At 31.1% G+C, this 18,200-nt stretch overlaps 1 protein-coding gene and 1 pseudogene across 2 annotated transcripts; one reads left to right on the plus strand and one right to left on the minus strand.

Moving 5' to 3' along the window:
• Positions 1 to 616: 616 nt before the first annotated feature.
• Positions 617 to 7,265, plus strand: LOC111284364 (uncharacterized; annotated as a pseudogene). The gene is made up of 4 exons (XR_016342899.1): positions 617 to 3,330; positions 3,892 to 4,103; positions 5,030 to 5,253; positions 6,222 to 7,265. The product of XR_016342899.1 is annotated as an uncharacterized LOC111284364 (transcript).
• A 419-nt stretch (positions 7,266 to 7,684) lies between these two features.
• On the minus strand, positions 7,685 to 12,233 carry LOC111285524 (mitochondrial outer membrane import complex protein METAXIN-like). The gene is made up of 6 exons (XM_022875008.2): positions 11,761 to 12,233; positions 10,451 to 10,785; positions 10,168 to 10,244; positions 9,972 to 10,032; positions 8,730 to 8,892; positions 7,685 to 8,187 (listed from the first exon to the last, which is right to left on the minus strand). Exons 1-6 carry the CDS (start codon positions 11,918 to 11,920, stop codon positions 7,991 to 7,993), a joined length of 993 nt encoding a protein of 330 aa, XP_022730743.2. The 5' UTR covers positions 11,921 to 12,233; the 3' UTR covers positions 7,685 to 7,990.
• Between the last annotated feature and the right edge of the window lie 5,967 nt (positions 12,234 to 18,200).

Here is an 18,200-nt window from a genome sequence, read left to right on the forward strand (position 1 = left end):
AATTAATGCATTTGATTTTTGGAAGTGATGTGAAAATTTTCAGTACAATCCTTGTCTCAAAGTATTTTTGGGCTTTGGCTTTGGCTTTTGCTTTGGCAGCAAACGATAAAAGTAGGAGAAGCTTCTTGGTTTGACATGAAAACGCTCTCATGTTGTGAAGATTCCAAAGCATATTAAAAATTTAAAATTTTTTAAGTGTAACCATAAGATAGTAATATTTTACTCTAATTAAACAAATAAACAGAACATCTTTGACAATTTAACTCTTTTGCTCAAAATTTCAAAAAAAAAAAAAAAAAACCCTCTTTTTTAGTGACGATCATCAATCATGCTTGTGATTAAAATCTTTTGTTTTTAGTTCCAACCGTTTAAAACGAAAATGACTTGATTTGATTTCATTTAAACTACTCCATCTTAAAACAAACTAACTAACAAATCACATCAAGAATCCAATAAATAAATAAATAAATAAAAATATAACCTAAAGAAATTCCAAAAGGAGATGGGTAGAAATTACGTCTTAACGTTTGGGTGGCATTAGTGAAATAAAGTGAAGCATGAAGGGTACATATTTGACAAGTTCATTTCCTTATCCCCTAATCTTTTTTCCCAGTTAGTTCGGCAACCCGATACTTTAATTTTTGTTTTGTTATGTTTTTTTTTTTTAATTTTATTTTCCCACTTTCTCTTTCACTTATATTTTGACCGTTGCTTTTCTCTCTCTCTCTCTCGATCAAAGCCCAAGCAACCAACAGCATCTTATTCCGCCTACATTTATTCGCTGGCATGAATTTTTTTTCTTAATTTTTTTTTTGTAATAACAGTCTTCGTATAACAATGAAATTTCTTTTCTTTTCTTTTCTTTTCTTTTTTGCTTCGTTAAGCTCCATCTTTTCGGTAGTTGGCACTTGCCTCTCTGTTTCCCTACCTTAAATGACTTTGTTTTGCAGAATACTCAAATTGGGTTTAATGTAGAGTTATGGAATTAAATTCGAGTTCTTTTGTTTTTCTTTTAGTTCATCTGGGTTTTTTCATGATTTTTTTATTATTATTACCATCTTGAATTTTGTTGTTAATTTTTTTATGATAGCTAATTAATTTAGATTTATATTTGTATACTACAAAAGTGGGTTTGTTGTTTTCATTAAGTTTGGAATGGTTTTTCTATTATTTTTCCACACCATTTTACAACGTCCTAAGGTGGGTTCTGAGGTTCTTTTTTTCTTTCTCTTTTTTTTTTCCGTTTTCCTTCTCCTTTAAGAAAAAAAAAAATCTAATGTTTGAGATGATTTTTCTTTTGATTTCTTTTCTAATGAACAACTCATTTGAATTTTCATCTTATGTTTCTGTTCTAAGTACATTAAACCATTGAGAATTTCAACATTTGATTACTACAATTAATTAATGTTTTTCTTTTCTTTCCATTTCTTCTTCTTATATTTTAAACCTTTGTCTGATTTTGTTGTGTCCTTTTCTGGCTGCCTTGTAATTTAAAATAGTAATTCTGCAAATCAGCATTTGTTTCATCTTCTTTATTGAGGTGATCCTATGCATTTTTCTTCTTATGTTATTACCACTTTCTTTTCAAACAGCTTATGTTTTTACTATTAAAAGGCTGTTATATTTTCATCCTTAGCCTTTGGTCATCTGTGTTAAACAGTAAATTCTTTATTCTAAACTACTTCAAATTCTTTATTCTTCTAAATCTCAAAGATTTATTCCAAATTTACTCACCTTTTTCTTAGGTTTAGTAGGTTGTTCTGTAAATAATTTCTTAGTAAGATTTTATACTATCTTTTACAGTTTCCCATGTTTCTGAATATTATTTGCTTGGAATTTGGGAGAGTTCATGGAGAAAGCTTAAAAGGATGTTCCAGTTCTATGTTTTGGTGCACAAGTTTGATATGTTCTAAGACTTGAAATATAAGGAAAGCACAAAAACTTTTTAATGTATCAGGCTATTAGCTACAGAATCTGTTGATATTTTAATCTACATGTCCTTAACTTCATTTCTCAGGAAATCTTTTCCTGCTTGATAATGTCTCATCAAAATGGTTCAAGTTATTGAACTCATTTGCTTTTGCTGAACAGCCTGGGGAAAATCCATATGAATCTGGTGAGAAATACTCAGGAACACTATTTGGATTTCTGCTTTGGTTCAAGTCTGAAAAATTTGCTGTGTGTATGATAAGTAAATTGGAAGAGGATCATGGGATGTTGTGCATCAAAACTGGATGATGAAGAGGCACTTCAGCTTTGTAAAGATCGAAAGAATTTCATTAAGCAGGCTCTAGAGCAAAGAACCCGATTTGCTTTGGGGCATGTAGCCTATATTCAATCCTTAAAAAGAGTTTCTGCTGCTCTTCGAGACGATATTGAAGGAGATGAGGCCCGTGAGTTCTTATTAGATTCATTTATAACCGCCTTTCACACCCCTCAAGAAAGCAAGTCCCATTTTCATATCGGTGTCTCTCTCATCCTTTTCACCTTCGGCAATTCAATCTAATCCCAAGTCCACGTTGAAAGTAAATTACCTGAGATCAGGTGGTAACCCTGCAGTTGCAGTTGAGGAAAGACCTCAATCACCAGAACTGTCCGAATTGAAACTTACTCCCGAGTACACCATTTTAGGATTGATGGTATTTTTGCAATGCAATCCTCACCAATGAATTCTTCATTCTTTTCTTATTCTCCCAATAATAGACCCAATATAGCTCCCCCTTCACCTCAAACATCACAATGGGACGTTTTCTGGAATTCATTTTCATCATTAGACTACTATGGCTATAACAACTGAAGCATTCTTGATCAGTTAGCCATGGATGATTATATCAGAGGACTAAGGCCGGTCAGGGAGGAAGAAGGAATTCCTGATCTAGGAGAAGATGAAACTGAACAAGAAGAACCTGGGAGTAAGGTGAATTTGATAGAAGAAAAAGCTAAAAAAACATTAAAACTATACTAGAGAAGTTACTGTTGAAGATGTTGATGAGGAAGTAGAGGATGAGGAGGAAATGGATAGTGGAACTGAAACTGAGCATGAAGTAAAAGGTTTACAATCACAAGGGAAACTGAGAATAGAAGTGGTACAACAACAAACTGCAGGACAATTTGAAGTCAGTAACAAAGAAATGGCACTTGGTGGTAATGAAGCTAAAGAAGAAACATCTGGTTTTACTGTTTATATAAACCAAAGGCCGACAAGCGTGGCAGAAGTTATCAATGATCTTGAAGCTCAATTCATGGTAGTATTTGATGCAGCGAATGAAGTCTCAGCAATGTTAGAGGCTAGTGGAGCTCAGTGCTCATCAACCTCAAATGAGCTTACAGGTTGAAACTTACCAATGTGTGCTTTTTTTCTTTTTCTTCTTTTTTTTTTTTTTTTTTGCCTCTCAATCTGTGCATTGGTTCAATTCCTTAGCCATTTGTTTATCCATAGTTGGTTCCTGCAATCTCAACCATGAATTAAGATCTAGTTAAATGTGGTAAGGCTTGTTATGATCTGAATAAAATATTGTTTGAATGCAATTGTTATAGGGGATGTCTCTAAATTTGGACCACATCAAGAAAATAAGAAGTTCAAAATTAGATTGTTATATGTCCAACTACAAATGGCTATGTTTTTGCTACTGTCAGCAATTTTACCTGCATAGGCTGGTAGTACCTTTACTTAGAAATGCTAAAGTCAAAACTCAACTTTGAGTTTGTATATCTGAAATTATGCAAAGGATTAGAGAAGGATGCCATTATCATTGTACTCAAACATTTATGCTACATGCCAAACATTGGCAATGATGGTAGATTGACTCATCATGAAAAAATACCTGATTTTTTATTACTTGTTTTTGATCACTCAAGTGTCAGCATATTGATTTGAAATACTCCTTACAGCCATGAAGATTTTGAATCCGGTGGCTCGATTGCACTCAGCTTCATCACACTCATCCTCATCAAGATTCTTAATCAATTCTTCAAGTTCCAAGAAGGCAGGTTATGAAAGCAGTAGTGACTTCTCAGAAGAATCCTGCATGTTTCATGGTAGCCACCAATCAACATTGAATAGATTGTATGCCTGGGAGAAGAAACTTTATGAGGAAGTCAAGGTATACTTCAACTCATATGGCATAGTTATTGCTTGGGTTGATTTCAGTAACCACTTTTCAAATAATTTTAAAAAAAATTGAAAAGTAGTGATGACTAAAGGAAAAGCTTGAAACAAAAAAATGAAAATAAAACTTCATCTTCTACATTCAAATCAGTGTTGGCAAGTTCTTAAGGGGAATTGTTTTCTTGAAAGAAAAAAAAAGGGGCAAAAAAAAACGGAACTGTAAGATAACAGATATTTGTTGCTTCCTTGAGTTTGAGTGGTGAATATGGCTGCAATTACTCAAATTTAATTTACTCAATTAGGTTGCTTGCTAGTTGTGGGTAATTTCACTGTTCTTTCATTCATGTTTGTTCTGACAAAGAGATTGATGCTTTAAGTTCAACCTCACAGATCTTAAAAATAGATTATGCTGCAAAGTAAGCTCTAGGAAGAATGATTCTAGCAGGCACCTTTAGTGATAATAATTCAATTAAGGAGCATAATTCCTTCTAGGGCTTTGATGGGAAACATTGACTTTGCTAATATTTTCAAATTCGGCTTCAATCTTTCTTCCAATGGGAAACAGCTCCTCCTTGTTTATAATTTTACTGCCATTGATTCTTAAATTTATATTCATGAGAAATACTACTTCATCTTTTTTTACAGCATCACTCCTTGAATTTGTCGGGAATAGGGACTTTGTTGGGGAAGTGTCTTGAGGGAGTTTGCTTTTATTATCTTTTCTTCCTATAGGAGATATATGCTCCTTGTCTTTAAAAATTTACTGCCATTGATTCTTAAAATCATATTCATGAGAAATACTACTTTTTGCCCTGAAAAGAAGTATTACTCCTTGGATTTTCCATGCCTTGTTAGATTTTATTAGCATAACGACTGTTTTCCACTTAATAGAGGAAACTAATTGCTTTCCTTTCTGAACAGTCTAGAGAAAAGGTTTGAATTGCTTTTGAGAAGAAAAGCAGGCAACTCAGAAACCAAGATGTTAAGGGAGATAACCCGTATGCAGTAGATAAAACGAGGGCAGCAATTAGAGATCTGCACACCCAGATAAAGGTTTCAATTCATTCAGTTGAAGCTATTTCGAAGAGAATTGAAACTCTAAGGGATGAGGAGTTGCAGCCTCAACTTCTGGAATTGGTACAAGGGTATGTCAATTTCACAACATTGTATTTATGTTCACTGTTAGGCTAATGTTCTATTTTGCCTATACCGACAACCATAGTCTACAACTGTCATTATCTGTGGAAAGTTATTATAATTACTGGAGCCATCAATGAAAATGCCTGCCTTTACCACTTAAGCTGGTAAAAGTTTGAAGTACACCACAAATATGTCTTCCTTTATGGTGATGGTTTCCATTTCTATAATGGCACCTTTATCGTAACTGATGAATCCCATCTAATGCTAGGAAAAGAACAAAGAAGAAGAGGGTTGTCATCGTATAATGGCATCAAGATTTGGTCGTTGCCATTCTCCAAACATTATTAAGCTGGATCAATGTAGTAATCAAAAGATTGTTTCCAGTGCACATCATGATCATATCACTGTCTTATATAGATATCTTTCTGAATTAATATGTAATTATATGTTTTCTTAAAAACATGCACCATTAGCAACATACTAATCTTCCATCCGATCTTTAATCAAGAATGGTCAATTTCAATTTTTTACTCATTATCTTTTTGTTAAAGAAGAAATGAAGAACTTGATATGCTCTCATTGTCTGATGTTAAATATTCCTCCCTTTTAGTCTTACAATGAAGTTAAATTTTTTTATTTCACTTTCATCGGGTATGGTGCTACTTTTATTATTATTTGATTGTTATTTTGCAAAGCCAAATGGTTCAGCATTCACGCCCTTATCACCAAACATATATTATTGTCCACAGTGTTATGCTCCTTGTACCACTACGAACCCCTGATGCATGAAAATGTAGTTTGGCTAGAAGTCAACATCTCAAACATATCTTGCATACTTGAAATTGAGCTCTTTGCCAGAACCATGCTACCTTTAACCTCAAAAATAGTACCTTGTTTATTAATCATTGCAGGCATAGTCAATTTAAATATATCCATTTCATTTCAAACTAAAATTTCAATTCATAAACTACAGGTTAGCCAGGATGTGGAAAGTGATGGCAGACTGTCACCAGGCACAGAAGCGAACCTTAGATGAAGCTAAGCTTTTGCTAGCAGGTGCACCTTCAAAACTAGAAGCAAAAAGGCAGTCTTCCATCTCAACCGCTGACCCTAACCGTTTAGCCCGATCAGCTGCAAATCTTGAAGCTGAGCTCAGGAACTGGAGAGCCTGTTTTGAGTTATGGATTGCTTCTCAGCGATCCTATTTGCATGCTGTAAGGGGTTGGCTCCTCCGCTGCTTGAGGTCAGACCCTGATACATCCAAGCTGTCATTTTCTCCTTGTTGGTCCCGTGGGACACTTGCAATATTTGGACTTTGCATCCAATGGTCAAGATTCCTTGATGATATTCATTAGATGTCAGTCCTCGATGGGCTAGATTTTTTGGCAGCTGGAATGGGGTCACTCTATACTCAGCAGCTAAGAGAGGATTCTCGCTTTATACCGGTTGGGTCTAAGAGGTTTGGAACTTTGTATCTGAGTCTGGCGAAAATATGGACTTGGTAAAGGTTCATGAAGTGGAAGAACTTATGACAGCAGAGAAACTGGCTGATGTTGCCATGAGGGTACTTTGTGCTGGACTGTCTGTTGCAATGAGTTCACATAGTGAGTTTGCCATTGCTTCAGCTGATGGCTATGCACAACTCATTAACCAATGGGCAAGCGCCAAGTTGCCACAGAATTGAAGTGCTACTGGGATGTCATTATTGATTTTATGCTAGGTAGTCTGGTTATGAGTCTGTCATTACAAATGTTATTTTAACCATCACAAGGTAGCTAGGTTAGACTTAGTCTTCTAGAAGTTTAGCTATATTGGGCAAGAGAAAAGTGAAAACTCATCAAAGCCTTATAAATACAAGGGATAGGGAAGACGCTTCTTAAAAAAATGTTGAAAGGATTTTTACTTTGGAGTAACTAAACAGAAATGCAAACAGGCACGAAGTTAGTCTATGCCAGAAAAAAAAAAAAATGAACGTTAAAGCACCAAGTATGGTTAACAAATATGCCTTGCCATATTTTGTAGATTCAAATTCATGTAAAACCATTCTCTTGCTAGTAATTCAACGACCTATTGCGTTGGATTAGTTTTGCCCAATTCCCCCAAAGTTGTTCATCGAAGAGCCAAATGTGAAATGTGATTAATAAAATCTAATCAATGAACAAAGTCTCTCAAAAATTAAATCGTTTTTACATCATATTTAAATCATTCATAAATCCGATAATTCATATATCTATTTCATATCCATATCAAATTTATCGTATCACAACTCGTATATCAAATACGAATTTTTTTTATTTTAAATTTATATTTTATTTTTATTAAAATTTTAAATTTATCACTTTCTATTTTCATATCATATTTAAATTCATTATATCTAATCATACCACAGATGATGCAACATATGATAAAAGTGCTTAGCTTAAAAATAACCAACCAGAATCAAATGCAAAATTGCACCACTGATGTTTATATAGTCTATAAACAAGTCAACTCCTGAATCCTCTAATACATAATCGTACTTATACCCCTCACGCTTTTATCCTGAAGCAAAAAATACAACACATCAACGTACAAAGATTCCAACCCGACCAAAATATGCCACCTATTGTAAATTCATACTTATTTTCCACAAAGACAATGCAATGTTACAAGTTCAACCTCAACAGATTACTAGCCTTGTCAATAATCATGGGAAAATGTTAGTAATAAGGACCCAAGTCTGTAGGTAAAAGAGAGATTGTCTCAATCAAAAGCAAAGCCTTCATCAGCATCAGCATCATCATCGTCAAGCTCCAGGCCAGCAGAATCATTTCCACCCATTACAGAGAGAAAAAGTAGAACTGCGACTAGCTGAGCTGCTAAAAAATATTTTGCCCTCCTCTTGAAAATTTTCTCCTCCTCTGTTTTCTCCCTCTTGGGCTTGCTCCTTGGCTTTGAACCTGGTGGGTGATAAAAGGAAGGAAATAATGTTTACTGGTGCTCAAAATTGTCTGATAAAATGAGTTAGTTGACAACAACATCCAGCAAGCATATATGAATAAACTAAAATTACAAAAAGACATCACACATTGCATATCTCAACATAGCAGCATCATCACAAACAGCTTTAAAACAACATAAACATGTCAATACTAAAATTCAATGCTCATGAAATCAACATATCCAAATATATTTCTGTTTCCCAAAATTAATAATCTGAATCATTTTTCATATTACCAGCACAATGTCCAAAAAGCCGATAGCAGTTAATTCATCACAATTCTTTTCATTGAAAATGGCAAGAAAGGGATAAGTTTTATAACTATAAATTGTAGGACAAAATAAAACCTTGAAATCAGAAAGCAAAGTAAAATATCAGTGTAATAAAAATGATTAAAGCAAGAAGATGATGAAGGCCATGACCAGACATCGATCCATAAACCAAAGTAATATTAACTAATTAACAAAAGGAAAAAAGTGACTTTCAGATGCAGTAACTTACTCCAATTTGAGGCACCTTTTCTTGGTGCTGATGATGAAGGGACCGAACGAAATTGTGGGCCAGAAGATGATGAACCAGACTCAATCAACTCCATTTTAAGCTTTTCGGCACATCTGACAATATTATCATGCTCCAAGAGCTTGCTTCGAAGCACTGAAGTTTCCTATAATGCAGAATTGCAAGGAACATGCTTCAGACAAGTCCAAAAGGTACAAGTATAAATGCATTTGGGCTTTGCTTGGTAGGGAGGATGGAAATGGAGAATGAATATCTTTTAGTTAAGTTTCATCATTACCCTTCTTCTCTACCAAGCAAAACTTATTATATGGTCTAGATTGAGTGTCTGGTATTGCACATTCTATAACCCTATCAAGAACATCTCAAATTGCAAATAAATACATCACTTTTGCATACAGTATTTTCCATGAACAGATAAGCAAATCCCTTAACACTTCAAAGGGGGAGAGTTTTGTATTGTAGAGCTGTAATACTGGAATCTTCTATTCATTCATGCATAGGATTTTCTCTATTCTTATTTGAATTCTTTCTTGATTACTACTTATATTTATTTCTTTTCAAGAGGGAATATCTCTAGCAGAAACTACCACCCTTTTCTTTTAGAGGCCTGGACACTCAGAATCATGTATTTCATGTTTGCCTATGATGGCAGTTTACCAATGCATCACAAAAGCCGTCCTAAACTCATAATTTCCCCCTTTAGGTTAAAGCAGCCACAATCTAATATACACCATCAGGCATCAGGCATCAGGCATCGGGTATACATCTTATAAGAACCTATCAAATTGTTCATAATTGCTATAAAAGATATCAAACAACACTGATATTTGACATAAAAGAACATTTGAAGAATATTTGTCATGCAAGTGAAGGAATTCATAATATAAACACACCACTTATCAGTGGAAGCTATAAAGATTATTGCAGAAAAATAATCAGTGGGAATGTTTCCCTTAACTACAGTATACAGCTATGCAAATTTACGTAGTGTTGCTCCCACAACAGCCCAGTTTTAGCAATTATTCATCTTCCCCCTAACTCAAGTTTTTTCAGCTTATTGAATGTTTTACATAAACAAAAAGTCCTCCTCAGCATAATGCACATAAGATGCTTGAATCCAAGTTGAAGAATTTATAATGATTTAAATCAACCATATAATTACCCAAAATCATCTCCCAGAGATAACAGCTAGAATACAATAGCATAGGTTCTGAAATAACTCACAGGTAATGCATGAAGGGTGACAAGAGCATGTCCAAGAAAGGCTGCATCCAAACTTGATGGCCTGCAAACATTTAATAATGCAGCTGCCTGCATCATCATGAGGTTTAACTAAAATACTACTCCATTAGAGAAACTATTCAAAAATTCTATAGCTAACAAATTTTAATATCTACATCAGCACATCAATAGGAATTACCTATCATCAAAGAGGAAGTTCTGTTCTCCTAACCTAGTAGACAGAGCACCATAAGCAATTTTTGCTCTCTTGTAAATCTGCCCCACATGGAGAATTTTATTAAGTACAATTTAGAAAATCTAGCACTGATCCCCAAAACATCAGTACATGAAAGTACACCTGTACAGTTTCTTAATAGTACAAATGTAAGCATTGCATGGCTTCATGTTTGCATACATGCAGACCAATGAATGAGAGAGAGAGAGAAAGGAGGACATGGAAAAATCAAAGGTAAAAGTGGGACCTCATCTTCTCTCTGTTTGGCATTGTCTTTAGTTATTCCAAGACGCTGTTTTACAATATATACTTGCTTTAGGAATAGAACTTTTCCTATTGGCCACGGTAGATCAGAATAATAAATCTTGCAGGCCGATCTTCCATCAGACCCCACCCATAGTTCATACATGATTGCATCAGCTAGCCAAGAGCTAATCATTGCTTTTGTTGATATCCAATCAGGGACAGATTGGAACTCAGAGTCCAGATCAACAATACCATCTTGCTTTAAACACTCAATAACCCCACCATTCTCATTATTGTGGGCAACATAAGCACCAGATTCAACATAAGGAATTTGGTCTGAAATAGAAATAAAAACGCATTACGATGAATGTCTACTTGCCTAAATGATTTGCAAGTGATGAACAGAATTAACATGCAGATGTTCATGATACAGCAATAGGTCAGTAAAACATAATAGTCATAAGCAGGCCATAGGATATTGCTCACTACTGATATCTCCACAAAAGGGACTTCAACGAATTATTTAAGCAGTTAAAACAACGACAACTAAACCTTTTCCCATGGTGTGAGATTGAATATATGGATCAGATTCCACCACTGTGGCCCCATATCTAACATTAACAATCAAGTGAAACTAAGACCGTTGTCTGGTTCATAGAAAACATAAACTGGTGCTAAACATCAATTTCAAGCATTTTGGTGTCTCAAATAAGCATGCTTATGGACAAGTGAAAAAAGACCGTTTAACAGAAAAAAGGCATCACCAGGATCACGTCTGCATCCAATTGAAAATTTACAGCTGCAATGAATCAATGCACCCAATGTATCCTCTCCAAACCCCAAATCTAGATTACAAGAGCAAACCCCAAGCAACGTCCTTTAGAATTTAATGTTTTAAGTTAAGCGATCAAGTTTAGCAAACGAGCATTTGGCTCAACCGTAGATCAAAGAGCTAGGTTGTAATCCCCCCTTTCCCAAATCAACAAGTCAAATTCTCACTTGAATCTCAAACTTACTTCAAGAAATAAAGGATTATAGAAAAATGTTCCCTTGTTAACATTGTAAAACCAGGAAGAAGAACGCTAAGGGAATCAAACTACCCAATATAATAGGCTAGCTGATGCACCCGAGCATTTAGCTCAATTGTAGGTGCCTCCGGTCAAAGAATTGGATTATAAGAAACAAAAAACGCTTTCATTGACTTCAGCTCTGCGTCCAATCTTAATCTAACTAACAATATAAGAAAACAAGTTAAGAATAAAAATTAAATGAAAGAAACCTAATTGAATGAGGAAAAAGACAAAAGAAGACCTGAATCAGGGAAGATAGAGTTGAAATCCAAACGAAAGGGAAAGTGGGCAAGCTTGAGATAAATGAAAACGGGCAAACAAAGAGGGCAAGCCGTTGGGAGATCAAAGTAAGGCTTTCTTGTGACCAGCGTCAACTCTTCTTCTGCCACCACTTGCTCCATTTTCTATCTTACTTTCTTTTCTCTTCACTTCAACTATCTCTCTCTATAATTTACTCTTAACAAATAACAACCCACACTATAACCAAAGCAACCAAAGCACTTTTTTTATGTAGTTTGAGTTGGGTCACCAAAGAGTTCGAGAAGAAGGAGAAGAAGAAGAAAATAAGCACAGAGCGAGCCTTCCCTTTGATGGATTTTTGTTATTTGAGGTTGTAGGGTTTCTCAACAGATTTTGAGGGCTTTTGTCTTCAGTAATCCTCGCGTAAGTTTTTCATTTCTGCCGGTGGGTTTTTTTGCTCTTTTATAAAAGGCCTCGTTAAATCGGTAACAAAAAGACATTACTTCCCTTATTATTATTTTAAATTTTCAAATTATATCCGTACCATTACACTTGATAATTTGAGACGCAATATAAAAATATATAAAAAATCATATATTTATTTTTAAAATAATTTTTTAGATATATTTATGTCGAAATAAACTTTAATACGATACAATTCATATTTTATACGTATTAACACATCTAAATATGTGTTGATTGTCTAAATATATATAATACACGAAAAATATATTTAAATAAAAAGTATCACATGAATATACGTTTAACATGTGATATGATATAAAAAACATATTTAATTTAATCTTGTCATACAAATATACGTTTAACATGTTTAACACGCATAACATATTTTTTATATTTATTTTAATTTAATATAAACATATAAAAATTATTTTAATTTTTAATTTTTAATTTTTTAATTATAATATTTAATTAGCTATTCAGTACCATAAAGATTATTTTAAATATTTAATTATGATACTCATTTAATAATTATTATAAAATTATTTTTTATATTAATAATATAAATACAATATAAATATTAATACTAGTGCTATAATCATTATTTTATTATTTAATTTTTAGTAGTTAATCATTTTGAATTTGATACTAAAAATTAATATAATTATGTAATATATATTAAAATTTACATATATCTTGAATGCATATTAAATGGGTATCAAATTTTTTTATTCTTTTTAATATACAAGTACTTTTTTATATTATTAATATATAAGTTTATTAATTGTAAATGATTGATAGTTTATGATTATTTATTATTTTAGTCATATTTTTGTATATATTTATATTAGTCATGTCTATTTATATATATTCATGTTAGTCGTATCTATTTGTATAGATTTGTATTATTCGTATTTATTTGTATTGTGTTTAAATGAATTAATTGTACATGTGTTAATCGTATTGTGTCATATTCGTATTTAGGATTTAAATATATTTTATAAATCGTGTCATGTTAGCATTTTAATAATTCGTATCATTATACGTGTCAAACATGACACAAAACATTATACAAAAACATTAATTGCCAGGTCTACATGCTATAAAAGATTTTTAAAAAAGCAAAACAAAACTCTCTGAGTTGTAATAAGGATTTGAATCTACTAACTGTTGCCATCTCCACCACCTATGCCTAAAAGCTTCTCTAATTCTATCAAATGGGTTATCAACCAAATCATCTCAATTCACACCTTCATTTAACAATAATCCTAGCCCTTTCTAAAGAGTAAGACTCAAATTCAAATCAAAGTTCATTCAACAATAATCCTAGCACTTTCTAAGTGCTTATTTGTAAGCATCAATATCACTATTGGTAATAGCATCTTTAACCCCTTGATAAACTTCATATCTAAACTAGTTTTGATTTTCTAGTATCCATTGTAAATGCATTCGTTCAACACATAAATAAGCACCCACAATAAACTGCTGAAATAATTTTTCACCTTTAAGCATAGTACTTCTTGTATCTAAATGTTGTTGAATCAAGCATGCAAAATATTCCATCATGGTAATAAATTTTCTCACTTTATCATTAGCCTGATTATTCTTAAATTTATGTTTTTGATACGAAAACCCAATGAAAATCCATCTTTGCCATAACGGAATAGTAAAAGTTACTGCATTGCCATAAACAAAGGATACAACTCACTTATTCATTTCAAACCATCAGTGAGATAATCGACAATGATATCACATCCATCAATAGCATCTTCATCATTTCCCACTAATAAATCTACAATTTCATAAGCCGAAAGTTGCATATGTTGCCTGTCTACTTCATTCATTCTTACGAATAATCCCAATTTAACAGGTCAAAGATCAAACCCAAAGAATCTATCCCACACCCTCTTAAAAGCCTTAACAACTTGATTATTGTCATTCAACATGTTGATCAAGCCTTCAATGATATTGACATCAATCGACCTTGAATCCGAAATAGAATAAAAACCATTATCCTATTAGAAATTTCATTGGTTATATCATAAATATGTAGCTGTATAAATTTTGGAGTTGAATCTGGTAGAAAAAGTAAAGATCTAATATAATTATACATTTGACCACTTATTCTAAAGATATATAGATGAGGCATCCTATTAATTACTACATCAATCTTTCCACCAATTGATGTAAACTAGAGTATCATGTTATACATTCTTATATTATCTCTAAATTTAGTAGCTTTTTGACCATTTTTATAATCAAAAAACAAATTCAAATAAGGAAGTGCACGCTTAAAAAATAGTAGTTTAACACTTCTTTTTTTACAATGAAAATTAAAACCAAGAACACCTTTTCTACTAATAGTTTGATCATTCTCTTCAAACCACATTCTCTCACCATAATGGAAATAAATTTCATTTAAACCACCTAGATTAAAAGGTTTAAAGTACTTTCTTGAAAACATACAATGACAACAACATCATAATAAAGGAATAAAAGCAACAAAATATATGCATTCAAGAAAATGAATGTTGATAAGTATAATAGCATTTAAACAAACATAAAAAAGTTAATTATAAAATAGAAATTAAAAAAAAGGCTCAAGAAAAAAGGAAAAATGAACTTACTATTAACAAGTACTTAAGTTCTAAGCGAATCAGTGTAACCAGCACTATTTTCATTTTCACCATCATCATCAACAAATAAGATAATGAAAAGCAATATTTGACAATGAATTTTGATAGCCATCTTCAACAGACATATAATTAAGAGATTGAGGATCAGAGAGACCAAAACTTAAAGCAAGATTTGATCCAACACAATGCAGATAAAAAATCATACCGAAAACTTGTCAAACAATAGTTGAATCTCAGCACAAGAAATGAAAACAATTTCAAGTTGAACTTGATTGTTGATTGATGAATGCACACTTATGTGCTGGACTGTCCTATAGATTTTAGACACAAGTGAAACATCTAATCAACAATTATTTTTAAATCAACTCAAGGAAAATTATTTGAATAATCTATTGATTGAACACTATTAGGTAAAATGAAAAACGAAACATCCAAATTGACATCTTAATAACGGTGACCTCAACGATACCTAAGAATGTTTAACCTTCTAAACTTATTATTTTTAAAAACCTAAACATTATCTATAAGTAAAGACAATACAATAAAATCAATGATAACCAGTCATCAAACCAAAGACTAAAACTTAAGTAGAAACAAAACTAAACACTATGGAGAAAAACAATATAATCATAAAAACAACAACAAAAATAAAGATAAATCTCAAAATAAAGAATGTAACCATAATTAAAGATATAAAAATAGACTGCATACATAATCGAAAGACAAACAACACAATTAATACAAAAACATCAAAAAGCAAGCCTAGCAACGCATAAAACGCAACAAAGAAAGACTATAAGCCAAATAAACTTTGAATGCAACCTACAAAAAAAAAACAAAAATAAGTGGAACCTTTTCATAATATATTTGTAATGAAATTTTATTTGCAATTCAACGTCAAAAAAGCTGGTGATTCATAAATACAAAATGAGAAAACATTATATAACAGCAGTACAATTACAATAAAAAAAAGTAAAAATATAAACACAAAAAAGAAAAATAATACTATAATAAATCAAACAAATCAATAGATAACATAACTTTATAACAAAACATCCAGATCAACATATGATTGCATAATCTAAGAATGAAACATAATATAAAAATAAAATCTAACAATACTTAAAAAACAGTTACATGCATCATAAATTTTAAGATTTTAATAACATTGAGCTTCTATATAACTTAAAACAATAATTAAAATGAGTAAAAAGAAAATAGACAACATAGATAATTGAACAAAAAATATATATATTTATAATAACAAACTTTTTATCAATTCATATTCATTAAGGCAACAATCGCCATATTAAAAATGAAAAAAAGATTGCATAACACTGTTATCAATATAAACCCCCAAAAAATAACATTAACATAACTATAGGTAAACAAAAAGCAAAAAGCAAGAATGACCAAAAAAGAAATAGCATTACCAAAAACACAAAATAAACTACATCAACTAAAAGATAATGTTTCAAAAATAATATCTTGCATATTAGTAGTCGAATGTTTGAAAATTGTATGTAAAGTATTTCAAAAAATTATAAAATCTTTCATGTGAGCATACTCCCATAATCATACCATTTAAAACCCTAAAAAAACAACATAAAAAATATATACCATTGATAACAGCCTGATAAAATAATAAAAGTTGTAACATTTACAAATCTATAGTTAAAAACATATAATGAATGCAAAAAGTCCCAAGAAACAACAAATAGTGAAAGCAAAAAAATGCAATACATCCACCAAAATAATTTTTGAATACGTTTTATAAAAAAAAACATAAGGTAAAAAAAAATAAGAATAATATCCAATACTTTTGCAATAACATATTTGTAATACGTTGATATCCATATCGACCAAATTCACAAAAGAAAAGAAACAATCATATAATAACAAGAACACAACTATCTAAATTCACAAAGTAATCATAACCCCAAACAAAAACGACTAATAACAAACATAAACAATAAGATGTATGCGTGAAATAATATAAATTTAATATAACTAAGAAAACATCCCCAAAATACCATTGTTTTCTTAAAAGGGAACAAAGATCCAATCGCAAAAATAAGCATTAAACAAAAAGCATGACAAACATGAACCATAGGACTGTAAATGAATCGAACATGAATGAACGAACATATGTTTATGATTTGTTCATTTATTTTTAAAAATATTCATGTTCGGCTCGTGTTTGTTCGTTTAAATAATAGGTTATTCATGTTCAATTCATGTTCATTCAATTAAGTTAAATGAGCTCGTTTATGAACATTAAACGAATATGTTCACGAATATATATAAACAAACGTATTCATGAACAATAAAAAAATAATAACCAAACAAATATAAACAAACGAACCCAAACAAAAATAAATGAATCTTAAAATAGAATTAAGATAAAAGATAAAAATGTAATTTTAATAGTATTATTATAAGCAAACAACAAACGAATAATAAACAAATAAGTGCAATTGGAGAAATTATGTCTATATTAATGGAACTTGTTAAACTTGTAAAAAAATATTTATACAAGTTTACAATTAATTTTATTTACTAAAACATATTTAGATTTTTGAATTATCTCACTAAAATTAATTTTGAAAAAAAATATAATTATAAAGAAATAATTCTAAACCTATATATTTTATGAATTGATAACAATTCATCTTTTTTATTGAATTTTTTTACTTAAAACAATTAATTTCTAAATTATTCACATGATAAATGAAATATTTCAGGATTTAATTAAAAAAATATTATAATAAACAAAGACCTAAAATTTAATTGGAAAAAAATGTTATAACAAACAAAGACGTAAGTTAATGCATTAAAAGTTCGAATTGAATGAATTTGTTGACATTAGGTACTGTTTTGTTTATTTTATACAAAATTTTCATTAGAAGTTACAAGTTACTCTTTTGAAAAAATATTTATTATTTGTTCAAACTGATAACAAAGTTTTTATGCATTTTTATTATTTAAATTATTATTTATTCTATAAAAATGTTTTGTAAGTGGTAAGCAAGATTTTATTTAAGCAGTCGAATTGAATTTGACCAATTTTATATTTTTATTATTTAAATTATTATTTATACTATAATAATATTTTCTAAGTGATAAGATTTGAATTGTTAACCTTTTAAGTTTTATTGAAGTACTATGCATCGAGTCCAATGTATTTTTTAATTAAATATCTATCATATTTAACATATATTTATAACAAATATTGCATTTAAAGTATAAGTAATGCTCAAAATTGAATTGATCGACTGAATTGACTGGATCGAAGTGGGAACCAGACATCCAACTGATTCACCTTTTGGTCCATTATTTCAAG

The sequence above is a fragment of the Durio zibethinus genome, chromosome 6 (genome assembly GCF_047325235.1).
Source record: "Durio zibethinus cultivar Kanyao isolate XHJ-2024 chromosome 6, ASM4732523v1, whole genome shotgun sequence".
NCBI classification, from domain to species: domain Eukaryota; kingdom Viridiplantae; phylum Streptophyta; class Magnoliopsida; order Malvales; family Malvaceae; genus Durio; species Durio zibethinus.

What these genes read in the sequence shown, in the direction of transcription:
- LOC111285524 (XM_022875008.2), bottom strand. Translation starts at nt 11,920, where the DNA reads ATGGAGCAAGTGGTGGCAGAAGAAGAGTTGACGCTGGTCACAAGAAAG. An exon ending in CTCTATCTTCCCTGATTCAG is followed by an intron (nt 10,786 to 11,760) that starts GTCTTCTTTTGT and finishes TTTCTATTTCAG; the next exon opens with ACCAAATTCCTTATGTTGAA. An exon ending in AACTTCCTCTTTGATGATAG is followed by an intron (nt 10,033 to 10,167) that starts GTAATTCCTATT and finishes AAATGTTTGCAG; the next exon opens with GCCATCAAGTTTGGATGCAG.